This window comes from Culex pipiens, chromosome 1 (genome assembly GCF_016801865.2).
Source record: "Culex pipiens pallens isolate TS chromosome 1, TS_CPP_V2, whole genome shotgun sequence".
Taxonomy (NCBI): domain Eukaryota; kingdom Metazoa; phylum Arthropoda; class Insecta; order Diptera; family Culicidae; genus Culex; species Culex pipiens.
In genome coordinates this window covers 90,586,607-90,614,170 of record NC_068937.1, presented here as the reverse complement: position 1 = coordinate 90,614,170, position 27,564 = coordinate 90,586,607, and the positions used below count along the sequence as shown (strand labels likewise).

The 27,564-nt window shown below is 39.7% G+C and overlaps 1 protein-coding gene and 2 long non-coding RNA genes across 5 annotated transcripts in view; 2 read left to right on the top strand and 1 right to left on the bottom strand.

Moving 5' to 3' along the window:
• Positions 1–27,354, bottom strand: part of LOC120418736 (protein TRC8 homolog) — a 68,288-nt gene extending 40,934 nt beyond the window's left edge. The window contains exon 1 of one of the 2 annotated variants that reach the window (XM_039581209.2): positions 26,569–27,354. In XM_039581209.2, the coding sequence (XP_039437143.1) occupies positions 26,569–26,905 (337 nt within the window). In that variant the 5' untranslated portion in view covers positions 26,906–27,354. The remainder of the gene's footprint in view (positions 1–26,568) is intronic. The other variant, XM_039581211.2, reaches the window with a different exon arrangement.
• On the top strand, positions 780–7,067 carry LOC128092535 (uncharacterized). Of its 2 annotated transcripts, none has more exons than XR_008211854.1 (3): positions 780–4,964; positions 5,021–5,697; positions 5,757–7,067. It is a non-coding gene; the product is annotated as an uncharacterized LOC128092535 (long non-coding RNA). The 2 variants fall into 2 exon arrangements; XR_008211853.1 differs by having other exon boundaries at positions 810–5,422; positions 5,483–5,697.
• Positions 22,974–24,411, top strand: LOC120418738 (uncharacterized). Its single transcript, XR_005605615.2, has 2 exons — positions 22,974–23,919; positions 24,031–24,411. It is a non-coding gene; the product is annotated as an uncharacterized LOC120418738 (long non-coding RNA).
• Positions 27,355–27,564: the final 210 nt, after the last annotated feature.

The following is a 27,564-nucleotide window of genomic DNA, read 5'->3' as shown; positions in this document are numbered from 1 at the left end:
TTTATATTCAATCCAAATTATTTTTTTAATCAGTCAAGGATGCCTATTTGGAGTTGGGAGACTGGATTTATGGTGATTTTTCAACAAATAACATTATTTATGTTAATTTTTCGAAAGGTGTACAAACTTTTTTTGCACCTTTTTAATTTTTGTAATAGTATTTGTTATATAACTTTTTATAGAAAACATCTTTTCATGAGCTTTTTGTAGCAAAATGTTCGGCATGAGTTTCTGAACAAAACGTAGAACTAGGTTTCTGTCAAACTTTAAATTGTTACATGTTTCATCAAAAAATGTGCATAGTGCCCAAGGGGTGTAAATACTTTTTTTACATACTGTATGTTTAAAGAAATATAAAACATTCTGAAACACAACACATAATAAGGCTTATTAACAAATTATTATAATGTACTTGAGCATATACCTATTAGGATGTAACAAAAATTACTTTTTGGCGGGCATTCAGGGGTTTGTTCCGGTGGGCATACTGAGCCTAAATCCCAAATATGAGCTTGATTGGACGTAATAGGAGCTGGCGTTCCACCCTTCAATTTTAAATGGGATTTAACCCGTAAAAAAAGATTTGTAAATTTTTGAGGCTTTTTGGCCACTAATGCGTTTACCAAAAAACATCACTGGCGTGTAGGCCAGATCCTTGCGCATCTTTTGAACATTGAAGTTTGGAGCACCCTGGAGCTCGGTACAGACCTTCAAAGTATGGCATTTTTTTCGAAAAATCGGTCCCAGCAAAATCAAACGGCGTCTCGGGCGTCGCGAGGTGCGACGCATATCTTTTTTGTCGAGGCCGATTTTGAGCATGAGCATGAGCATGAGCATGAGCATGAGAGACCACCAATGGTTGTCCTTCTCCGTTGCTGAACAGGACCGGGGATGGGACGGGAATGTTAGTTAGCACAGGCTGCTACCAATGGTGGGTTCTATACGATATCCACACCCCCGCGTGTGCCGGAAAACTACTTCTACTTGGGATTATGTTAGTAGGGAAGGGTAATGGTCAGGATTCATCATAGAAGATGATGATGTGACCCAAATAGTCGATAAGTTTTGTTTAATGGAGTGATGTATTATTCCCAAGGCAAGCAATCGGATGCTGCTGTTGAGACTATTCCCGTTTATTTGTGATTTATTTAGGATTAGATGGATTATCTTTGACAGCCGGCTGTGGAAAGATAAAACCACAAAGAATGTATTTAACAGGTAAGATTTTAAACTCTACGTAAAGTGTTTAGTTCGAGTGGATCATAGACGATTTCAGCTTTTGAATAGTTATAAGAATAGCGACCGATAACTGATGAGTTACGAAGCTCCGAGCTATAATGCTGAGAGTTTTTTCACGCGTTCACGGGAAACGTCTTTTCGAATTTAAAAATTTATACCTCGCGCACCTGCAAAACACATATTTTCAGGTTGTAGAAATAATACAAGGAAAAACTGCTATAACATTTATCAAACACGGCGACGAACGCGCAAAACAAAACTGACCCGACGAGTTGCTCGGACTTAATTTCTTTATTTATTTATGAACATTAATATAAAAATCACTCACGCGACTACCGAAAAACGCTACCCGTTTGTTTTTATATCAGCAGTAAGCTAACCTGAAACCAAATATTTCATTAGTAATTTTTATACTCTATCATTCTTTCATTCACTCAACCAATCACACAAAAAACTAATTAATTTAAATAACTGTTTTAGGCACACAAACAGCGATAGTAAGAAATAAAACATATGCTTGAATATCAATTCATTTTAGCTATTGATGCATTTTAGCGCCAAAGAATAGCAAAATAAAAGAAACGTAAAAAGGTTCATCTTTTAGTTAATCGTAAAAAAAAAAAATGTTGTAAAAATAAAAATTAGACAATCCGGCAACCCTGAACTTTAAAATCACATGCACACACGCATACATGCTTTGGCACCAGCCCGGGAGCATGTTGACAGCTCCCATACAAACTGAGCGTACCCCGTTTTGTGGGCCCAGTGGGCCTAAGATGGCGGCCTTCGATATTATCTAGCCAAACCTTTTAAAATGGTGAATAGTTTAAATAAATATAGTGTTTGCCTTGTTTGGTTTAAAACGACAAAATAAGCATTCTGGAATCATTTTCTTTAAAAACTTGTTTAGAGATGCGCCACGTTCAAATATTAGTCTAGAACAGTTGAAGTGAGCGTACCGCAAAAGCCGTCACGAAAACAAAGTTTCCTTTGCAAATTTTGAGTTGCGTATTTGTTTGGCGGACTCCGACGAGGCCCACTTGCCATCTGTCGGTGAATACGCGCAACTCACGAAAACTGTCATCTTAGGGTCCGGTTGTTTGGCACACTCTCGCTCTGGATTCCTATTGGAATTTCCTCACCAGTTTCTGCCGCTGCCTCCGCCGACAACTCAACACCAGTCCCAAGGCACGACCAAAGAATTTGTCACAAAACCTCGCCTCGGCTTCATGTGTGCTGCGTGTCTCCTTCGCCCTTTTCCTTTCGTCCAGAGTCCCGTTACCGCATTCACATTACAGCGCACTTACACCACAACGCAGCCCGCGCTACAACATACGCTGTAACCTCGTGTCATCGCTGAACAACGCACGCATACAGACAACCAAACTCGTTCCTTTTTCTTTTCGACGACACTAATACACAAGCACACACCGAACCGACGCCGCGCAAACCATCAACATGGATTGGAAAAATCTAGGAAAAAAAAAATGAATTTAACGGGAATCGAACACAAAACCATCAAAAACTCGACCGCAAAACCAATCCCAGCACAAACATGGGCCGAATCACACAAAACATGGAATAAACACTTCCCAAAACAGCAAAAAAACACAAAAAAACCGCACACGCGAAGCACAACGATCCGCACTCGGTGACAGCACAAACCGAACTCTTTTTCTCATAGCTTTTGCAAATTACTGTTAAAAATGGATATTTTTAAAACCTTAATATCTTTTTGCAACAGCCTACAACACGCATACTCCAGTAGGTCAAAAGTAAGGGAATTTCATGGACTATAAGCCTACAGTATTAACTTTTTGGCCAATTGCAGTATTTCTCAATTTTTCTATAACAAATATCTTACAACGTTAGTTTTTGCCCTGTAGGCCTCTATAGCGGCCCTTTTTGGTCTCAATTTTGTCTTATTCGGAATCCTCGGAAAATTTCACGTAAGTTTTAACCTGGGTGCTGAATAGTGGTTCGCAAAACGGCCTCAATTTTAAACTGTCAAAGTGGAACCAATTTACTATTCGCCAAAAGCAGAGAGTATTGTTATCGATCATTAAAATTTGTTTTTTTTTGCAAGAATGAAAGATGTGTGGTTTTTGAGGACCTGGAGTTGATCGTAATTTTTTATAGTTTTATAATTTATTATAAAACAACTTGATGGAGTCGATGCGGTTGTATCCATCCAGAAGCTGTCTTTATTGTTTGATTCCGTTTGAAAACCTGCTGGTTTAGTGAAAATCTTCTCTGTTTGTTGAATCAGCTTCGCTAGAATTAGCGATGTTTTTTTCGCTGGACCAGGAAGAGCTACAGGATTCCAAAACCAGCCAGGGAATTTATCTGCGACATCGCAGAATGACAATCTCGCTGCAGTTCTTCGTCACCGGTAAAAAAGAAAAACCTCTTCTAACCGATCGAAACTTGAAAACACACTCAATTTTCCAGCTAAAAATGTCACAAACTAGACAAAATAAAACAAGTACTACTGATTATAAAACAGCTAATTTACAATTAAGAAAAAAGTAATGCTTGTGCTTGAACAGCCTCCTACTTTGTAGATGTAAACAATGTGGGATCTTTCGAAAATCACGTTACGCATTCTCTCTATTCATCACCCAGGTTTTAACTATCGGAGTTGTAAATTTGTTGTTGTTGTTTGTTTTCAATATTGCACAACACTTTGCACCAAATTCTCCACCCTTGCAAATAATATCTGCACACCAAATATTTGCACACTTGAAATCCTACCCCTTCTCCCCCCCTCTCGCCTAGAGTGGTGTGTGTCTCGACTGAGCTTCGTTGCTTTCGAACACTTTAGAACAAATTCAAACTAGGGTATGTGTCTTGGAAAGTTTTTTTCTGCTGTAGTTTGAGGTGTGCACTAGCGTGGTTCACGTTTCTATGAAAAAGACAAAAGTTGTTATTTTGTCTTGCATCAACCGGAATTTCGTTCTTTTATGTCCCCAGAAGCACTCCTGAAAATTTGAGCCCATTTGGTAAGGTCTAGGAGCTCCAGTTTTAATTTGAAATTTATATGGGATTTTGATTTATTTTCCATGGGAAACTATCTTTTTTTACATTGTATTAGGATTTTTTTTTATAAATCGATGAAATGACTTGATTCTTATAGTAGGAGATAGGTTTTGAACTGGGGAACAACTTTGTAGAACATACCAACATGCTAGGAAGTGACCCTTTAAAGATACAGATACTTTTAGATGGTGGCTTTTGAAGGGGCTTTACTGTGTGGGGTGAAACGGGCTAGCTGGCGTAAGTTCAAGATATCTTTGGTTTTTAATCGATGGTGCTTTGACTTTTTCTAGTCATATATACAAAGTTATTTTTAGAACATTTATTTATAGACAAGCATGGGCTACGGTTTTGGCCAGCAGTGTTTTGTGAGTTTTCAACGATAGCAAAATCTTTTCCTTGGACAATCTGGCCACCGGTGTTGTTCCAGGTTATCAAATGGATGATGAGACAGTTCGGACATCGGCACTGTTCCGGGTTGGCGGTTTGCTGTTTGTCAAATATGTTTTACAAGAATTGGTGGACAGTTTCGACACCGGCATTGTTCCGGGTTGGCGGTTGGCGGGTTATCAAAGACTGTTTAAGAACGAACACGTGTGGAACATCGTTCGATTGCGTCTCGGACTCTTAAGCAGCACGTGAACGACGCAACGATGACTTCCCAGAAGACGACCGCTCACTCCGGATCGGTAAGAGTTAGTTCCACTATAGCTGCCAAAGTGTATATCCATCACATTACCCGCAGATATCACAGCTCTTTGAGCCGGACCGACCATTAGCGCTCTGTAGAGGTGGACCAGGTGAAGAGCACAAGGCCATACAGAAAAAATCAGCACGTCGCAAATCCCGACAACATCCAACGAGTACTTCGGGAAGGTCAAAGCGGAGAACAACGAGAACCTCGCCCTGTATGAAGCGCCGAGAACGACGATTCTGAACACCGCCAGCTGGATCGGACGCACGAAGTAGGTGAAGGTATTTAGGAACAAGCTGGCAGACAATAATTAAGACCCTGTCTCAGGTGAGCAAGAGCGTTCAGACGCACACGGAGACACACCGGCTATGCACCCTAGGACGACTCCGATCTAGATCGGACGCGCGAGAGTGGAGACGGCAGGAGAGACGAATCGCACGCCAGAAATCAACCGTAAGCGAGTCAGCAGCAAATGACGCCTATCTCTGACCAAGTTTTCCTCATTCTCAAAAGTTAAAGGTCACCACCGCAAACACGGGTACAAGTGAAGCACGGCCCATTATCAAGGTCAAGCAGACATGGAAACAAGATGTATGTTCGCTGAACCACGCGGAGTCTCACCGATACCAATAAATTGCCCAACTCAGACAACAAGAGCGGTACTCGAAGCACACGGATAACTACAGGAGTAACTGAAGCTAGAAAAAACGCCCCATGGACCGAACGGGGTAAGATCAAACTAAGTTCGAGTGAGAACATTAAGAGCTAACTAAATCTGTTTCCGTAGGTTTGGTGTTCCTGTCCCTGAGCGCGAGGACGGATCAATCGTGCACAGGTTGAGCTGATTGGCTGGTGGATTCGACTAGAGCGCTTCATTCGCTCCAAGCATCTGGTAGAGCAGGGCCATGCGCGCTGATGGAGTGCTCGAAAATCGGGCGCATCACGTGGACGCAGAGCGGAGTGCGTGCCAACACCGTACGCGCAACAATATCCTACGCGTCGGGCGGACGCAAAGCTTCGTGCTCGGCAACACCGTACATCAGAGACATGCGAGGTTGAAGTAGGAGTTTTGAATCTATTTTCAACCTTATCAACAGCTGTTAAAATGAGTTATTGCGTTGATTGTTTTAATTATTTGTTATAAAAAACTGAAATACACAAACAATCGAAACAGTGTTGTTTACTTTAGATTCTGTCCCGAAATGCAATTCCCAATCTGAAACTAACCCCTGATTAAATCGACTCCCAAACTATATCCTTCAATCCCGACCAATTTCGTAAGCGTGACCAGCCCCTCCCCGTCCTCCCATCTTTTCAAACTTCTTAACTGATCGACAGACAACTGTGTCGATCCCCTAACAAGAACAGTCTTTGATAACCCGCCAACCGCCAACCCGGAACAATGCCGGTGTCGAAACTGTCCACCAATTCTTGTAAAACATATTTGACAAACAGCAAACCGCCAACCCGGAACAGTGCCGGTGTCCGAACTGTCTCATCATCCATTTGATAACCTGGAACAACACCGGTGGCCAGATTGTCCAAGGAAAAGATTTTGCTATCGTTGAAAACTCACAAAACACTGCTGGCCAAAACCGTAGCCCATGCTTGTCTATAAATAAATGTTCTAAAAATAACTTTGTAAATATGACTAGAAAAAGTCAAAGCACCATCGATTAAAAACCAAAGATATCTTGAACTTACGCCAGCTAGCCCGTTTCACCCCACACAGTAAAGCCCCTTCAAAAGCCACCATCTAAAAGTATCTGTATCTTTAAAGGGTCACTTCCTAGCATGTTGGTATGTTCTACAAAGTTGTTCCCCAGTTCAAAACCTATCTCCTACTATAAGAATCAAGTCATTTCATCGATTTATAAAAAAAAAATCCTAATACAATGTAAAAAAAGATAGTTTCCCATGGAAAATAAATCAAAATCCCATATAAATTTCAAATTAAAACTGGAGCTCCTAGACCTTACCAAATGGGCTCAAATTTTCAGGAGTGCTTCTGGGGACATAAAAGAACGAAATTCCGGTTGATGCAAGACAAAATAACAACTTTTGTCTTTTTCATAGAAACGTGAACCACGCTAGTGTGCACTTTGTTGGAGAGCTTTCCACAAATTGCACGATTGTCTAAAAATCTCTGAAATCCGCAATATTAAAAAAAAGTCCTTTTTTTTTGTCGGGGCCGATTTTTCGAAACAAAAAAATGCCAAACTTTGAAGGTATGTACCGAGCTCCAGGGTGCTCCAAACTTCAATGTTATATATACCAAAAGACGCGCAAGGATCTGGCCTACACGCCAGTGATGTTTTTGGTAAACGCATTAGTGGCCAAAATGCCTCAAAAATTTACATTTTTTAAAAAAGCGCCGGCTCCTGTTACGTCCAATCAAGCTCGTGTTTGGGATTTGGGCTCAGTATGCCCACCGGAACAAACACCTGAATGCCCGCCAAAAAATCATTTTTGTTACACTCTAATACCTATGCAAAGTCACGCTTGCTCAGTACTCTCCCCTCCTCCCGCTAGAGCGTGAAATACTTTATGGATGACGCCTTTTCAATAAAAATAATTTTAAAATTTTAACATCAAGCTATTGAAAAGATCTCCAAATAAATAATTTTCCTAATTCATAGGTAAGACCCAATTATCAAATTTTGAAATAATTATGTTGCATGATAAGAAAATTTCGCAAAAATTTGAAAAATAAGTATTTTGGTAATTAATTTTAGTGATAAAAAGTATAATTACACTAAAAAAAATGAGTTCGCGTAAACGTGAACAGAGTTCATGCCACCGGGAACCAGGAAGAAAACTGTTCAACTTTTATAGTGCATTACACCATGAAAGTTAACAGTTTTCTTCCTGATTCCCGTTGGCATGAACTCTGTTCACGTTTACGCGAACTCATTTTTTGAGTGTAAAAAATCGTTTCTTTTTCTGTGTACCTATTTTTTTTGAAAAGTCGATCTAAATCGATCAGAAATCCAGAAATATCTTCTCAAGATACAGAATTTCATACATTTACATACCAATTTTGTATGACCAGTTCCCAAAATTGTATGGAGACTTGGATGGAAAAACTAATGATGCAAAATTATTTCTTTTGTCATACGTATCGAGAAATTAAAAGTGAGAGTACGTGCGTGCAACATGGAGTTAAACATTTCAAAGTGCCATGGTAATCTTCACAGCAACTAATATAATCTAATCTAATCAGACCCTAGCGCAGCCAATCTTTCGAAGGGATCCTTGAGAGTGCCTTAGGTTACATACGCTCCAAGACTTGGTTGTATTCGTTGGGAGCACCAAGCTAAGAAGGTTTAGAACTCCGGGACCCTCTACGATGGGACATTGTATTTCCACGAATGCCCTGGACACTATTTGCCGTGGTTATAGCGCCACAACTCGCTCTCTGTAACAGTATTCCTAATTCCAGTCCACGCTCACCAAGTCGTAATGGCCTAGTGGTTAGCATTTTTGCCTCGAGCGACTTTGATTTTTCGTTCATATTCATCATTTCACATTTATGTGTTCTTAACTTTCTCGTTGGGAGCAGATGGGAATCGAACCCAAAACCATTCGCTTACAAAGCGAACACCGTAACCAGTCAGCCACGGCCGCTCCCAAATGGTAATCTTCACAGCAACTTCACAGAAAGTTTAACTCCATGTTGCACACACTCTCGCTTTTTAATTTCTCGATGAATTGTTGCAAATTTATATCATATTGCATTTAAATTGAAATGCTTAATGACGTGCAAAAGTGTAAACCTGGGCGGAATAAGCGCGGTTTTGATTTCCCGCGTTGGTTACCGGCAAAACGAGACGAAAAAGACTAATCCCAAAAAGCGACCCTGGTAAAATGAAAACAAATGCCAAACCATGTCGTGTGTGACGTGGTGTTGGGGTTAGTGCATTTATCGTGTCACGTCGCTCTGCTGTCCTAATGAAATACACATCGATGACTTTGCTTTTCTAGACTTGTATGTGTGTTGTATCTTTACTTTGATGGACTAATCAATTATTCATTCTTCGATTTCGAAGTAGAAGCTTTTTATTTTAGTGAGACCTAGTAACCGTTATTGAATTTACTCGAAAAAAAAAACTTATTAATTTTTGAATTTACTCACTTCTATTAAAAAGTGATATTTATTGAAGGTTGTTTAGCCACAACCCTAAACATCTAACATCTTAAAATGTTTCAAAGTTATTTATAGAAACAACAACGATCTTACCTGTTTGGTGATTGTGCGAAATTTTGCGCACCCAAAAAAAAACTATGCACTAGGGTGGCTCGACATGATCGATTCTTCAGAATAGGCGTTTTCCGGTTCCATTAGGGCCCCCAAACAACCCCCCAAAATTTGGGAGCGATTGGATTTGACCCGGCTTTCCGCAAAGCGATTCAAATTTGTATGGGAAAACCCTCTTTTTTACATTTTAATTTTCATAATTTTCATTTTTCACTCAATGTCAAGACTAACACCGTAGAAGTTTAGTCCTGAATGTCCCCTAAAACTTTCCCGAAGAAAGTATGGTCCTATCATGCTTCTGGAAAAAGATACAGAGTTTTTAAAAGAGGCATTTCAAAATAAGTGCTTAAAATTATATTTCTTGCCAACACAGCCAGTACGTCGGTAAATATTTCGAAATCTTTATTTTTAACGTAATAAGGAAGCAATCTAGCAAACTGGTGTCTTAGGAAAAGTTGTTGTATATTAATGTGTCTTTTTTTTTAATTATTGACTTGCAGGGTGACACACATACAGGGTGTCAACCAAGCCCTAACTTCTACTGGTGACCTTTTAACGCGTTGGTGTCTTAGGAAAAGTTGTTAAGCTACTTATTTCAAGAAATTTTGACATGGTGGCACATCTACAGGGTGTCAACCCATTTCTAGCTTCTATTTAAGACCTTTCTGATCACTATAAAGTGGGCGAAAAAGGGTAAAAATCGCAAATTCGTCAAAAGTCAGTTTTTCACATAAAATTTCCTGGGGAATCGATTGCGCATGATTAAAAACTTGGTAAATGTTTATAATGCAAATTTTCTCAACATTTTTTTTTCTTACTATTAATTTTTGTGGTTATTGCTTTGTAAAATTGTCTGGTCTTTCCTATAAAATAATTTCAGATTTTTTATAATATTTACCCCCAATTCTCGAAAATGGCCTAGTTTACCATAAAATATATTTTTGGGGAATGTTGGTTAAATTGGCCTTAAATTTTTTTTTCGATTTGAAAAAATCACGATTCACGATTTGAAAAAATCACGAATGGAAAAAATACAATTTATTTCCACGTACCTCCTTTTTTCTGAAAAGTCCTCATCAATACCTACAACTTTGTCGAAGACACCAAATCAACCAGAAAATTCCTTGAAAAGTTACAGATTTTCGAATATTTACGTACCGTAATCTGGGGTGAATCGGGACTACAGTCTGAATAGGGACAGCAGTTTTTAGAGCACCTAATGCTTTTAAATTTGGAAATGGATGTACACATTTTGTTGGCCTGAGTCTGTTCTAACTGAAGCCAACCAGAAAAATCAAAATATTGTGCTACATCATGGTTAAACTGCTGTCCCAATTCACCCTTAAGTGTCCCGATTGACCCCAGTTTACGGTACCATGTTTGTATGAACAGCTGCCAAAATTGTATGGAGACTCTTATGGGTGAACCAATGACAGTTTGAGCCACAATATAAATAAAATCCATTTCCGGGTTTGGTGGTGAATTACTCATCGACATTACGGAAAGTTTTAGAGGACATTTAGGACTAAACTTCTACGGTGTTAGTTTTGAAATTGAGTGAAAAATGAAAATAATAAAAATCAAAATGTAAAAAAGAGGGGTTTCCCATACAAATTTGAAAATCCAATCGCTCCCAAATTTTCGGGGGTTGTTTGGGGCCCTAATGGAACCGGAAAAAGGCTGGTCTGATTGAATTAGTCTATTTTGAAATTTACCCATACAACTTCATGCCACCCTACTATGCACAATACTAATAAATAAAACCATAAATGACCAATGTGACTAGACCCGGTCAGGAAGTGTGCAAGAGAAAGTGGTGATGATGTAAACAAAATTTGGCGTGGCTTTGTTTTTATTTTAAGTTTGACGATGCAGCAAACAAACAAAAAAAGAAAGGAAACACAATCAATTTGCATACCCACGCAAAAGGAGGCGATCGCGTTTATTTTATTTTTATAGATAAGAGAAAATGTAGGGCGGCGTCTGAGGCAAATACCGAAAAATCGCTGCTCTTGACACTGTTTCCTTTTTGTTCCGGATGAATCAAATTGTTTTTATTTTTAAACATTTCATGATATTTAATATTAATGTGTACTGAATGATTGTTCTAATATTTTTTGCCTTCCTCACTTTACTGAGGAAAGGCTATAAAATCACTCGGAAAATGAACTTTTTAGTTAGACCTCCTAGACCTACCTTCATTTGTACATATCGACTCAGAATCACCAGCTGAGCAAATGTCTGTGTGTTTGGCTGTATGTAGACATGTGTACCAAATCAATGTCACTGGAATATCTTGTCACAGGCTCAACCGATTTTGGCCGGAATGGTTTTAATCGATCCGTCTTAAGTTCCGTCCCCTAAGTTGCTATTTAAATTCATGCAGTTTGATCATGTATTCGAATTCCCCTTCGTCCAAGTATCAACGAAAAATTTCGCTTTTGACAAGATATGACGTTTAAAGATCCCCCAAGATGAGACAGTTCAGAATAGGTCACAGGAACCGTAATCCGGGACCCCAGAGGAAGATTGACCAGGAAGGTCCAGTAATTTTGGCATGTTACATTCAAATGTCATGATTTCAACAGAGTAGCCTACTACTAGTGTCCAATTAGTAAAACAAACAATTCTGACCTACTGTGACCGGTTCCAGGAGCCCCGGGGGAAGAATTGGCCACTTTGGTCCAGTAAAAAAGGCAAGATGTATGTCAAACTTCATGATTTTTCAATTCCAATGCCTAAAAAGCGTTTTCAAAATAAAAAAAATATGTTTAAACGCTTCTTATGCAGTGGATTTAAAAAATCATTAATTTTGACATGCATCTTGCGCTTTTTACTGGACCAAAGTGGCCAATTCTTCCCCCGGGCACCTGGAACCGTTTCAGTGCTGAAAAGTAGAACTTTTCAGCATTTATTTTGAAAAGTGTTGCTATTCGATTCTGTTATTTTTGGTACAGAAAAGTAGGCTATTTCGTCGTTCAAAAATGACAGGAAAAGTAAGAAGTTTCACGACGGAATTGCAAAAAAAAAATTAACTCATATATTAAATACAATTTATTACAATATCATATATTAAATACAAATTTTACAAATATAAATCAAACCATCGAATTGGATCGAAAGTAAACCAATCCAATTTCACCTCTTCAGTGTCAAGATCAAGGACTGCCCTTCAAACATAAAAAATACAGTTGTCCAACTGTTCAACCTCTACATTTCATATGCGAGCATGAGCAGAGGTCGACAACAGCGAAAACATTGTTTACGTTTATAATAAAAAAAAAAACAGCCCACAATGCTACATGCCGGACAGCTAGCCGTTGAACAACACGCACACAAGACTCGTTCAAAGTCATCACCGCCGGCTTCAAGTCAATGTCGATTTGCACAACCCGCCTCGTCGCCCCTTGAGCTTGATGGTTCTTGGCCCGGAGTGACCATTTAGTATATATCAATTACTACCAAGTCCGAATCGTTCGGTTCGGGTGACTTTTTGGAAAGCTTCAGAAGCGAGGGAAGTTTCTCTTGTTTCTTTTTCATTGCGCAACTTGGCTCAACTTTTCTACTTTTGGTGTTTGCTTTGAAGAGATCTAAAATTGGTCGTTTTATTAGTTTTAAGTTGCCTACTTAGAACACTCAACGCTAGTACCTTGAAGTTCTTGGATGCACCAATTACGACACACACACATGTGACCCATTCTGCTGAGAGATGTCACGCTTGCAGCAATCAAACTGGTATCTTCGTGATTAGTTTGCACTTCGTCGCCGTCGTGCTAACTTGTCGTACGTGCATTTTGGTCCAAATTGAGTTAAGAACGCCATTTTGTGCAGCTCGCAATGCCTCATCTTTTGACCTTCACAGATCCCCAAAATTCGATTTCAATCCTGAGATATTCAACAAAAACCGAATAAACTCCGTGCATTTTTGTCACTTTACATATGAAAGTAGTTTCAATCTTGTCGTGCTATCTTGTCACTCCCTGAAAATTGATGAAAGTGCGACAAAGGGCAAAGGGATTTCAGGTCAGAATGCGTTTGACGCACGTACAAGTTAGACTACCGTAAACATTTGTAATTATAACTCGGGACTCCAGCAACCGAATTCAACCAAACTTCGGGGCAATGCACAGAATGGTCAACCAAACAAAATGAGTTTGTTATTGTTTACATCACGTGCTCTCGTTTTTGTTTATTCAAGGTCAAACATTAAAACGCGTTTTTCTAGGAACGTCGAAATGGCGGGTGCGACAAGATAGCACGACGACGTCAACTTGTGGTGCCTCCAAACAAGTTTCTTGGTTAAACACAAGACCTTACAGTTAAGTCGAAACTAATTTTACATAAGGTCATACAAAAACGTACTAAAATTAGTATTTTTTTTTATCAAAAATGCAAAATTTTAACTACTCAAAACAACAAGTCAACTAACATTATTTCAATGAGCCCTTATGAAAAGTTTCGCTCAATGTGCTGTTTTGTTTAGATTTTTTTTTCTGCTTAACTCACGTTTATATGTGTGGCGGCTGTGTCTCAAGGTGTGAAATTTTGCAAACAGCTGCTCTCGGGTGCAGTGTGTCGTGTCCACCCTAGTCAACGTTGTATGAATGGCTGGTTCATGCACTAAGTGTAGTTAAATAAAAATTATAATTTGACCACCACAGCCGGTCAGATGAGCGCGGGGTAAAACGCACACGGATTGTGGTGGGGTTGAGGTAGAACAGGTGGTAAATAGAAAAAAAAGAGAATTGCAAAGTGGTTTGCAGCGCTCTGATATCTTCGGGCCAACGTTGGTGATGGAAGAAAATTTGAAATAGATTTGGCACATTTCATGAACAAAAAAAAATGTTGTGACAGAAGTTTAAAAACGTTACTTAATCCACCTTTAGGTGGTTGGTGCCTTCCTCACATTCATATTCAGGTTTTTAATGGTGCACACCCGAAATGTCAAAATCACGCGGTAACAAAATTACAAAAAAAAAGTGCCATTCATCTTTTTTTAAAATCGTGGGTTTTATAGAAAACCTAGATGTATGGGTATCAAAAGATCGGAAATTTTATGCCCTTTCCGATATGTTGACTTGTGAATCGTGGACCGGTTCGGATGCCGGCGGATTTTCCGACGACGTAATTCCGGGTTGGTACGAAATTCTTTCGATACAAAGACCCACAAAACGGTGTTATACCCACACCAGAATGTTTATTTAGCAATTGTATGGTAATATATTGACATTTAGTTAAATTGAAAGTTTGCAAAATTAAGTTTAGATAAGTTTTATATAGAATTTCCAGAGTTATATAATTTTTTATACTAAGTAATTAGTTATCTTTATATTCAATCCAAATTATTTTTTAATCAGGAGTTGGGAGACTGGATTTGTGGTAATTTGTCAACAAATAACATTATTTATTATTAACATTACCCCAGTTCTTCGTCTGCATCTTATCCGCTTTCCAGTTCTACACTACTCGACGGCATGGCACTGCTTGGAATGAAACAGTTGAATGATGTTAGCAATAACTTAAATCGCACACTTGATTTGGTGCTCATAGATGACGATTCTGTAAACTACTGCTCTGTCGCTGAGGCCCCGGAAGCGCTGCTTAGAATCGACCCGCCACATCCCCCACTGGAGATAACTGTTTCGCTGAGGGTGCCAGTGCCGTTCATCGACGAACCTGATACCCGATCATACAACTTCTATAAGGCGGATTTTCCCGCCCTCAATCGCGCACTTCTTGGAGTAAACTGGAATGCCCTCAATGAAACGCAGAATGTGGATGAAGCTGTGGCATTCTTCAACTCTACACTGAAAACCGCCTTCAGAGATCACGTTCCAACTCGTGCACCTCCTCGGAAACCTCCCTGGTCCAATGATCGCATGAAAAAACTGAAACGACGGCGTGCCGCTGCTTTGAGGAAGTATTCAGCTAGACGGAATCCTGTAACCCATCGCGCCTTCCGTCTCGCCAGCAAACGTTACACGCACTACAAAAGACACCGTTATGGAATCCATGTTCGCCGTACTCAAGAGAATCTGAAACGTAATCCAAAACTTTTCTGGTCTTTTGTGAACGAGAAACGCAAAGAAACCGGGCTCCCAGCTAAAATGTTCCTCGGCGAAGCTAACTCCACTTCCACGGAGGAGACGTGCAACTTGTTCGCTCAGCACTTTTTGAGCGTATTTCGTCCCTCGCCTGCAACTCCGGATCAAGTGCGCAGCGCACTCCGCGCTGTCCCCGCAGACGCACTTCACCTGAGCGCTGTACCAATCACGGAGGAGGACGTACGAACGGCGATCGCAAAGCTGAAGTCCTCATCGTCTGCCGGACCTGACGGAATCCCATCAATTGTGCTGAAATCCTGTGCTGTCGCCGTCACAAAACCGTTGCAGCGAATTTTCAACCTGTCCATACAATCCGAAACCTTCCCGATTTGCTGGAAATCATCGTACATGTTCCCAATCTTCAAGAAAGGGGATAAGCGGGACGTTTCCAATTACCGGGGAATAACATCTCTTTGTGCCGGTTCCAAACTGATGGAAATCATCGTAAACACGCTCCTGATAAACGCAACGAAGGGTTACATCTCAACAGCACAGCACGGGTTCTTTTCGGGACGCTCGACAAGTACAAACTTAGTCGACTTCATCTCATTCTGCAAACGAAACATGGAAGGCGGAGGACAAGTGGATGTTGTTTACACCGACCTTAAGGCTGCGTTCGACAGGATCGACCACCGCATCTTACTCGCCAAGCTCGACCACCTCGGCGTTTCATGCAAAGTCGTCAACTGGGTTGCATCGTACCTGACTGGCAGAACACTCTCGGTCAAAATCGGTGCTTCCGAATCAGTTCCGTTCTGTATGACGTCCGGCGTTCCTCAAGGGAGTAATATAGGACCAAGCTTCTTCTCTGTCTACTACAACGACGTTACCTTTGTGCTCCCACCCGGAAGCAGAATTCTCTACGCCGACGACCTAAAGATTTACCAGCCAATTCACAACGTAGACGACTGCAGGGTGCTCCAACAGCTGATTGAGTCTTTTACTCAGTGGTGTGATTCAAATTTGTTGTCAGTAAGTTTCTCTAAATGTTCTATTATCTCTTTCACACGCAAAAAACACCCCATCTGCTGGCCTTACACCATCGGAGACCAGCCGCTGGAGAGGGTGACCGTCGTTAAGGATCTTGGCATACTCCTCGATGAAATGCTCAGCCTCTCCGCCCACTACAACGCCGTTATCTCCAAAGCAAACCGCAATCTCGGGTTCATTTTTCGGATCGCAAACGAGTTTCGTGATCCTGCCTGCCTACGAGCTCTTTACTACGCACTCGTTCGTTCTCACCTCGAGACTGCTGTGGTGGCTTGGAGCCCGCACACTGATGAATGGGTGACTAGAATCGAGTCGGTACAGAGGAAGTTCACAAGATTCGCATTGCGCTTCCACTCATGGCCTGATCAAGTTGTAGCGCCATCCTACGAACAACGCTGCGAGGCTCTAGGGATGGAAACACTCTCTAAGAGAAGGCAGTTCTTACGGGCGGCTTTCGTGGGGAAACTGTTATTAGGTGCCATCGACGCTCCTAATATCCTCGCCAGGATCAACTTCAACGTCATCCCGCGGCCGCTCAGAACGTGGAACGCACTCCGCCTAGACTTTCATCGTACTCAATATGGACAGCAGGAACCTATCCGGGCGATGTGTGACGTTTTCAATGATTTTGACGATTTATTTGATTACTCGATGTCTGTAGATTCCTTTATTTCTAACTTACGCCGTACTATTTTTGTTTAGATCTAAGTTTATATTGTATCTCGTGAAATGTATTGACCATGTTTAAAAGACGGTGGGTTTTATGCCTATTCGAGAGTGGCGAATTTAGCGATCCAACTCGAACGGGCTTTTACCACCCAGTCCATTAAGACAGATAAATGTCGGATGGACAATAAAATAAAAATAACAAATAACAAATGTTAATTTTTCGAAAGGTGTACAAACTTTTTTTGCACCTTTTTGATTTCTGTAAAAGTATTTGTTATATAACTTTTTATGGAAATCATCTTTTCATGAGCTTTTTATAGCAAAATGTTCGGCATGAGTTTCTGAACAAAACGTAGCACCAGGTTTCTATCATACTGAACCGCCCCCCTGGTTAGGTGGCAGCGCGCTTTGTTCTATTCTGCTCCCGGTTATTTTGTGAAAATTTCATAGATTTGAGCAAAAATACATGTGAAAAGTGTTTAGCAGTGAAGATTAATACGTTTACTATCAGTACAAAGTGAAAGAATATTGGAAATTGGTCCGAAATTCGTGGAAAAAGATTTTAATTTTGGCAAAAAGTGCTGTTGTTGAAATGGCTTCGCGTCGGTTGTTCATTTTTCGGGGTGTATCCCATTTGGCATAAAGCCATTTGGCATAATGCCGTTTGGCATAACGCCGTTTGGCATAATGCCGTTTGGCATAATGGACGTTTGGCATAACGGTCATTTGGCCTAATGGCCATTTGGCATAATGGTCATTTGGCATAATGATATTAAATTTTCAAAATTATTTCAATTCCATATACTGGGATCAATCGGGACTACACAGTCATTTTTAATTTTCGAGCTCGGCAGAATTCTGCCGAAAACAGAACAACTGATTTTTTCGGCAGAAAAATGCCGAACTTCGGCATATCAACTGTCATTTTTCGCCGAGAATTCGGTAGAATGACTTCCATTTTGCCGAGATTCGGCATATATTTCTGCCGAGCGATAAGTTGTTCTGATTTCGGCAGAATTTTGCCGAAGTTCGGCATAAAAATCTAAGTGTGTACACTTTGAATGAGGACAGCAGTTTTTAGTACATTTTATAGCTTGACATTTAAAAAACAATGCACTTTTTTGAATGTTACATAATTTATAACACCATCGCTAAAAATTTCAACTTTTTATTCTAGCTCTTCTGGCAGCTTGCTTGCCCACTGAGAATTTTGGTTCGAGCCTCGAAGCGATCTGGTTCGAGATCGATCCTGAATCTTTTCTGCAGTAGCAGCAAGTGCTGCCAGAAGAGCTTAAAGAGTTGAAGTTTTCAGCGGTGGTGTTATAAATTCTGTAACATTATTAATATTTGACGAATCTTTTCGCACTCTTCGGCAAAGTTGTTCCCTGGAACACGAACTATGAGCTCTTGAGGTTGATGAAAAATCCAAAAATCATTAAAGGACTCAAAACTCAGAACCAGAACGCACCGATTATACGGGTTTAAATCCCATTTAAATTTCAAGCGCCAGATCCTGTCATAATCAATCAAGCTCATATTTGGGATTCGGGCAGTACATCCAGGAGATCATGCCCTGAGATGCCCGCAAAATTCACCCATTTTGTAACATCCTACTAACATATACTCATTTATATTACAGGGTGAATATTAGTTAGGAAAAAAAATATCAAAAATAGATTTAGAAACTAGTTTTTCTACGATTTTATCAGCAAGTAGTGCTACTTCCATTCAAATATACACAAAAGTGAGATTTGTATTTGAAATGTAAAGCATTCCACTTTGTCATTTACGTAGGAACATATTAATTCACCGTCTTCAGCTTTGGATCTAACCCAAAAAAGCTGCGGATAATTTTTTTCTGATCTCTCAACTGTTGACTCAAGGTTTATATATAAGAAAGGGACACTTTCTAGACGTGTGACAACTGTTGAAAAAAGTTTAATTTTCCTTCTAAAGTTGAATTTTCTTCATTAAACAGGGGATGATGCGCTTCAGCTGTGGTCACAACTCAAGTTTTCCCTTCTTTAAAAAATATTCACCTATATCAGCAGTCAAAGAGTTTTCCCTTCTTTAAAGAAGGAAAAAATCAACTTGTATCAGGAGTCAAGAGAGTTTTCCCTTCTTTAAAGAAGGGAAAATTCAACTCATGTTAGTAGTTATCTCAAGTCAAAGAAAGTTCACTTCTTAAAAGAAAGGTAAATTCAACTTGTGACAGCAATTATCACAAGTCAAGAGAATTTTCCCTTCTTTAATGGAGAGAAAATTCAAACACATACACACTTAGATTTTTATGCCGAACTTCGGCAAAATTCTGCCGAAATCAGAACAACTTATCGCTCGGCAGAAATATATGCCGAATCTCGGCAAAATGGAAGTCATTCTACCGAATTCTCGGCGAAAAATGACAGTTGATATGCCGAAGTTCGGCATTTTTCTGCCGAAAAAATCAGTTGTTCTGTTTTCGGCAGAATTCTGCCGAGCTCGAAAATTAAAAATGACTGTGTAGGGATAATTCAACTCATGTTAGTAGTAATCACAAGTAAAGAGAATTTTCCATTATTTAAAGAAAGGAAAATTCAACTTGTGTCAGTAGTCATCACAAGTCAGTGAGTTTTTTTTCCCTTCTTTGAATAATGGACTCTTTACTTGTGATAACTACTAACACGAGTTGAATTATCCCTAATATGTTTGAATTTTCTCACCATTAAAAGGGAAAATTCTCTTAACTTGTGATAATTGCTGACACAAGTTGAATTCACCTTTCTTCTTTATAGAAGTGAAAACCTTCTTTGACTTGAGATAACTACGAACATGAGCTGAATTTTCCCTTCTTTAAAGAAGGGAAAACTCTTTAACTGCTGATATAGGTTAATATTTTTAAAAACGTCTTTACATCCCTTTAAAAGAATTCTATTCATTAGGGAAGTCAGACATTACTGTAAACATAAAATGAATTTAATAAACAGACAGACATTACTGTTAACATAAAATGAATTTAATAAAACATTATTATTATTAAAAAAAAGAAGGGAAAACTCGCTTGAGTTGTGACCACAGCTGAAGCGTATTTTCCCCTGTTTAATGAAGAAAATTCAACTTTAGAAGAAAAATTCAACTTTTTCAGCAAACATAAAAAAATGGTGACAGGTTTTATGTCAAAAAAATGATTAATTTTACATCAGAAATTGGTGAATATTCATCAGTTTCTGATGAATATTTACAGGTTCACATTTTTACACATTTACAAAAGTAATATTATCTACTCAAAAAAGAGATAATATTCCTAACTAACCAAATTTTCAACCTTCCAAAATTCAATTTTTTGTTCTGTGCAGTTGTCGCTAGTCTAGAAATTGTCCCTTTCTTCAGAGAAAATATTAACCTTGAATCAGCAGTTGAGAGTTCAGAAATGACCCGCTGCTTTTTTGGGATATATCCAAAGCCATTCCTCCTTTAAAGAAAGGAAAATACAAAATAAAAAAAAGTAAATTCTACTTGTAAGACAAAGTTAAAGAGCATTACAATTCCAGATTAAATTTTCAAAAGGTCATTACTACATAGGTAACCTATAGCACATAGGTTGTTTTGGATATTTACTCTTGAATTCAAATGAGAATCTAACTTTTGAGAATTTTCATATAATCTTAGAAAAACTAGTTTTTAAATCTTGCATATATTTTCCCTATTTTTTCATACAATCTTTAACCTGAAATATCGATGGATAAATGTCGAATATATTTGGCTCAATGGCTTAAAATACACAGAAAAAATTATGGTAATATTCATCAGGAAATGGTGACAGCTCTTGTGTGAAAAAACGTGTAATCTTACGCTGGGAACAATAGCCAGCAGTTTTCAAATCAAGAAAAAAAATCTTTAAGAAAGAAAAAATCAGCTTTCGCCGGCAGTTATCAATCCTAATATGGTCTTCTTAAAACAATTCCAATGTTAACTTTATTTTGAAATTATAACATCATTATGCCAAATGACCATTATGCCAAATGGCAGTTATGCCAAATGACCGTTATGCCAAACGTCCATTATGCCAAACGGCATTATGCCAAACGGCGTTATGCCAAACGGCATTATGCCAAATGGCTTTATGCCAAATGGGATACACCCCATTTTTCGATTCCTTCTCCCATTATCTTTTCGTTGTATTCGTGTTCAGAAGTCTTTCGGTCGGGCTTGTGATCGTATTAGTGGTCGATGCTAAGCGTACGGAAAAAGCATCAGCCAACCCGGTCCGACGACTGCAGCACCTAGAGGGACGTTCTGGCTGAACGACGAGCGTATCGTCTGGTGCCTGAGGAGTGTGAGGCAGCATCAATCGAGTCGCGGTTGTAATGCTGCACAAAGCAGCGCATGCCATGATGGATCAGAACCCGGGTGAGAACGTTCTTTTTGTATGCTTTATGTTAGGTTTCTCACCTTGGGCAAACAAATTTCGGTTTGTGTTGTGTGAGCCTGGGAAGTGAGTGTGTGTTTGTGAGAGGGAGAAAACGTCAGCGGATCTGTCAGACTAAACCGAGTTGCCGAATAAATGATTTTTCTGCAGACTTTTTTCAGACGGATGCAATGTCGTAATGAATAGAATGGTTAGGGATGCGCGCTTGTTGATTGTTGTTAAGTTTGAAATATTAAAAAAAAAAACAAAAGAACGCGGTAGTAATTTTTCGATGTGTTCAGGATTAATTTAAACTTATCAATCTACTTTTTAGGGCTGTTCAGCTATTTTATCGTGACTATGCGTTAACTCTTCAAAGAGTACAGTTATCAAAACAATCCGGTTGTAATCAAAAGAACGTATTTCTGAAAGTAATTCTGGTTGAGAGTAGCTAGATAGAATAATATGTATGTGTCAGTAATAAGAGGTACATTTACTCATCGGGTCCTTTATTTCCACAGCCGGCTGTCTAATATTGGACCATTAACAAACATTCGCGTCGGGATAAAATTTTCAAAAATTACATCAGCTAAATAATAACTATCTCAACAGCAGCATCCGATTGCTTGCCTTGAGAATAAATTTCAATCCTGTTAAAATACTAAAATCAAATAAATTTAAACGGGAACAGTCTCAACAGCAGCTTCCGATAGTCTGCCTTGAGAATAAAAAAAAAAACCCTTTAACCTCACTTATGCCAATGGTCGTATCGCTTGCTTAGGGCGACTCCCAGACCTTAACCTTTCACAACTACCAACTCCACGCGACACTTGCGCATCCTTGTTGTTTAAATTCGATTAATTTTGATCAAACGGTCAGTTTGATCGAGTTCCACAATAAGGTTGGGAAAAAGAGCCTGCGGTTTCGCTACCTTTTTCTAAGTAAGTTCAGCATCAACACTTCCCGTGCTCCTAATCCTTATTCCTCTCCCGGTGAATGGTGGAGATGGGAGCGGCCGGCAATGGATGGCTTTCATGGTGCTGCCTGTCTTGTTCTGGTAGAATTGGTTTTAATTCCCTTTAATCAATTTCTAAGCAACTTGGGCTGGACAATCATCACATATACATGACGAAATCCAGTCTGCAACCCGCTAAGATCACCATCTCCATGCGAATGCGAATGCGAAAAATGCGTAGCACCAGGTTTCTATCATACTTTAAATTGTTTACATGTTTCATCACAAAATGTGCGTAGTGCCCAAGGGGTGTAAATACTTTTTTTACATACTGTACGTGTAGGTGGGTCTAGGAATTTGAATTTAGAAGTTCGTTTTTCGAGTGATTTTATTGCATTTCAGCAGAAATTTTGATATGATGAAAGGTCCAATAAACCAAATTGTATTTTTTTGCTTCTTTAAGTGTATTTAAAACCACCAGTGTTCAGCAACATACAAAAAGAAAAAAAATATTAACGCGATAAAAAGGATTTTGAGAAAAATATTGTGTAAAATTGTGTAAAGAGTATCAAAAGTCTTACCAGGATTACCGCGAATTTTGGCTCAAAATATGTTTAGAACGCTGGAAATTCACAGAACAGAAATAGGCAATCAAACGTCAAAATTACCCCCCACTAGAGGGCGCTCAAACTTGGGGTGATGTTTTCATTATAACCTACAGCGAGTAAATTGGTTTGAAATTTGAAATTGTTTTATTTCATCATAAAATCGACATTAATAGCAAATTATACCATTTTCAGGTAAGAAATGAATAGCTTAATTGATATAAACAAAAATATTTTTGTGATGGTCGATTTAACCTGTTCATTATCTGATTCAAAATAAGGGAATGTTTTAATCAACCAAAACATAACTAATCAATTGAGAATGTAGATTATTCAAGTGGACAATTATTTTTTAAAGTCACTTCTACCATAAAAGCAGAGATCTGCTTGAAAAATGATAATTGGATTGATTTTCAAAATTAGCAATCTAACCTCACTCTCGCGTTTTCAATCCGGATCTCAGAATTTTCAATGAAAAAGGCAACTTAGCAAAAAAAATCAAAAAGTCAGTCGATAGAACTTTTTATTTCTTACCTCCTGTTAACTTTATTTTATTCCAAAAGATCAATTTTCTTTTAAAAAATCTTAGAATAGTTTTCACTCCCCTTTGCACTTATCGCGCAAAACCGTAAACGTAACCTTGCACCAAAGTTCTCCTACTCGAATGTAGGTGGCGAATAGAGTTTTTAGCTTTGGTTTTGGGGGCCTATAAACTCAATAAACTCAATGTGCGAAAATTTCAACCGTCATTATTTGTTCTGTTCTACTAGTCAACATTAGGTGTCGCATGGTGTGAATTGACCAAATTATACGCTCATTTTGTGCTCTTCATTTCACAGTGCAGCAAACGCCAGTCATGTTGAATGTTTTGACAATTAATTAAATTAATTTAATAATCGCGAAAAATATTATTGGTCTCGTTAGAAAGTTTTGAGAATTTTTTAACTTTCGGCGCAAGTATTTCAGCTTTTTAATGACTAAGGTAAGTGTGATGAACTTTTGTTAAAAAATGTAATTATATCAGAAGAGTGCTATCGACTAGTGGATCAATTCTCAAATTAAATATAAATTTTGAATCCTTAATTCCGGCTAGGAAGAGCTGTACCGTCCACCTTCGAGCAGGAGCCGCATCGATACACCAACGGTGCTGTTCCGGGACGCGCAACCATTGGCCTGTATGGGTGTGGAGCGGGGTCGGATCGACGAAGCCGACCTGAATGCGGTCGTCTAGCCGGGTGGCAAGATCCAGATTATTTTCGGCACGCGGGTGTTCCGGTGGCGCGCATGGATGGAAGAAGGAGAACCAAGAGGATAGCACTCCGCTCATTGTGATCTCGATGGCGCAGATCATAATTCTTGAATCTCTGGACTGTCGAGCAATCAAACGCGGGTGATTAAATGTTGTCAATCTGCTCCCGCAGAAACACTCGTTTTATAAAAATAAAGTGGAAATAAATAGTTATTTCAGCATGAATATGGTGTTTTTAGTGCACCCAAAAATCCAATTAGAAAATTTACATTTAATTTTACGGCCCGTTCGAGTGAAAATGGGTAAAATCTTCAAAAATATCACTCAAAACACGCCCACCGGGAACATGACCAGCACACGACCGCAACGACTTTTTGTTTGATCCTGCCTCAAAAAAGTGTGTAAATGAAACTGAAGTGCTTATAAATTTTGATAGGGTTATCAGATCATTGATGTTTTAGGCTCTTTTGAAAGGCTTTTCAATTATCTAACTAACGACGGGTCGCATGTTGGACTCGGACACCATTTTCATCGAATTATCTGCGATCCGGCCTCCCAAAAGTCTATAAAAAACACTTAAGTGACCATAACTTTTGAAAGGGTAGTCAGATCTTCAATGTTTTGGGCTCGTTGGAAAGGTCTTTTGATTACCCATCTAACGATGTGTCGTATGATAGATCCGAACAACGTTTTCATCAAAATATATGAGATCCGGCCTCTAAAATGTGTACAAATGACACTTAAGGGCTCATAACTTTTGATAGGGTTATCAGATCTTCAATCTTTTGGGCTTGTTGGAAAGATCTTTTGATTACCTATTCAACGATGGGTAGCATGATAGATCCGGACAACTTTTTCATCAAAATATTTGAGATCCGGCCTCTGAAATGTGTACAAATGACACTTAAGTGCTCATAACTTTTGATAAGGTTATCAGATCTTCAATGTTTTGGGCTCATTAGAAAGGTCTTTCAAATACCTTTCTAAAAATGTATGATCAGACGGGTTTTCTTACAAAAACCACCCTTTTTACAATCTTTCAAACTTTAGCCAGAATCGTTTTTTTAGCATAACTTTTGAAATACTTAACAAAACTTCGTAATTGTTAATATAGGTCTTGTGGGACCCTAAGACGGATCGAATGAGACCAGAACGGCCCAAATCGGTTCAGCCAGTCCGGAGATAATCGAGTGCATTTTTTTCGGTGCACGGACTTACAGACATACACACGCACAGACATTTGCTCAGAATTTGATTCTGAGTCGATAGGTATACGTGAAGGTAGGTCTACGAGGTCGAATTAAGAAGTTCATTTTTCGAGTGATTTTATAGCCTTTCCACAGTAAGGTGAGGAAGGCAAAAATATTTGTACCAGCCATAGCAGGTATGATTTTCTGAAAAATCATGTTTTTTTGACAAATTGTACAAAGAAAAGATTTACTTTCGGTCGAGGTTTCCAGCTTGGATTTTGGGGTAATTCAAAGAAAGCTAGAAATCTGGTAATTTGGTTCGATTTTTTTATTGGAGGTCAAATATAGTTGGTTAGAGTCCCCAAGGCACATTCATAAGAAATTTGAGTGATATCAACATGAATGCACTGATTTTCTGTGATTTTTTAAAGCAAATATCCCATAAAATCGAAAAATAATCTTCTAAAAAAAAGTTGTTCTAGACCCCCCGACGAAATATTTCGGTATACCCCGCAAAATGCCGGGAAAGAGCTCTTCTTTCACGGTGCCAAATATCAGACATACCGATTTTTTTACCTTTGAGGTCTCGAAAAAATACACCGTGTTGTACTTATGACGAGCTGTCCTGGACATCAAAATGCTCCATGGAGCTAAGTTAAAAGCTCAAAGCAAACACAGGCCAATTACGCAGTGATTGATCTAATGAGTATTCGTAATTGAATATTCACAATTTTCAGCGCTGATTCGACAACGATACCATGAATGATCATCATAATTTCTAACGATTTGATAACGACGCGATCATTCATCAAGGTACATCTCAGGACAAACTAACGCTGTTAGCGCTCGAAAAAGCACTCGCGTTAGCTCTGTTTGCTAGCCACGGTAAATACTCTTGTTTTGTGTGTCATGCTGCTCATACGTAGACGGACCGACACACACACATCAACGTATGCACAGCAGAACAGTTACTACAGCCTTAACTCAAGCCGTCGTCAGACGGCTGTAACTTGACCGTATACGCCGTTTTTCGCCTTCTTCTACACTCTCAAGGCTATCGTTGTCATTATTACATTGCATAAAACAATCTACACGTCAAGCTTCCCTTCGACCCCGATTGTGGACACGGTCACCACGAACCGGCTCTGATAAAAGGGTCATTCCCTTTTCTTTGCTCGGGACCGGGACTTACCGAACAGACACAGCAGAAACTTGAGCGTTGTCAGCGAGATGAACTTGTAGAACTCGATGTCGTCCTTGAGCGAGTCCTCGGGGCTGCCGATTCCACCTGCTGCCGCCGCCGCAGCATCCAGCATGTTGGTGGCCACACTGACAGAAGCATTCACGGTCAGGTTGACCAGCGATTCTGAACTGGTCACGGCCGCAGTGGCTGCGGATTGTGTCGGTGGTGGTGACGACGAGTTGGGCAATCCCATGCTAATCTTCAGGATCTCGTCGATGATGAACAGGCTGGGAACGCGCATTATCACGTCCACCAGCCCGAGGACCTTTGTCCGTACCACGGACATTTTTGCTGATGTTCCAGCAGCGCCCCTTGACCAAAAACAAAAACAAAGGTTTTAAACCTTCCGGAAGAATCGATTGCCTTGTTCTCCCTTGCTGCTGTTGTTGTGATACTGCTCTTCACACACTTCCTCACTAGACACTTCCCCGCGGGGAAGTAGCACCACCCCCCTTCACACCACTTATTCACCCCACCTGGTTGCTTCAAAAGGATTGCGAAAAAAAAATCGGTCAAACTTTCACATTTTCTACTCCGGCGGCGGAACCATCTTCCGCTGCTACCCCCACACCCCGGGTGCAGGACAAAACGAGACACCAACGCGGACACCGGTACACGGACACGTAACACCTCGGGACTTGACGCACTTTTTCCGAATTTACTACTTTCGCGATGGTCTTCGCGGCTGGTGGTCTGGCTGGTTTTCGGTACGGATCTAAAGCACTGAGTCAGGTTCTGCTTCTGCCTGATGGGACCACCTCTTTTGACACGAACTGCCGAGAGCGGAGAGGTGGTGTGCGTGCAGTCGCGCAGCTGAATTTGACGGCAGCAAAGCACTGTCAGTGTCAGAGACGGTGCGCGCAGGAACAAAAATATTTAATTGTGAAAGACGGCAATGCTAGTTTGATTGATATTTTTCAGTTGTGGTTGTCAGCTATCCTTTCG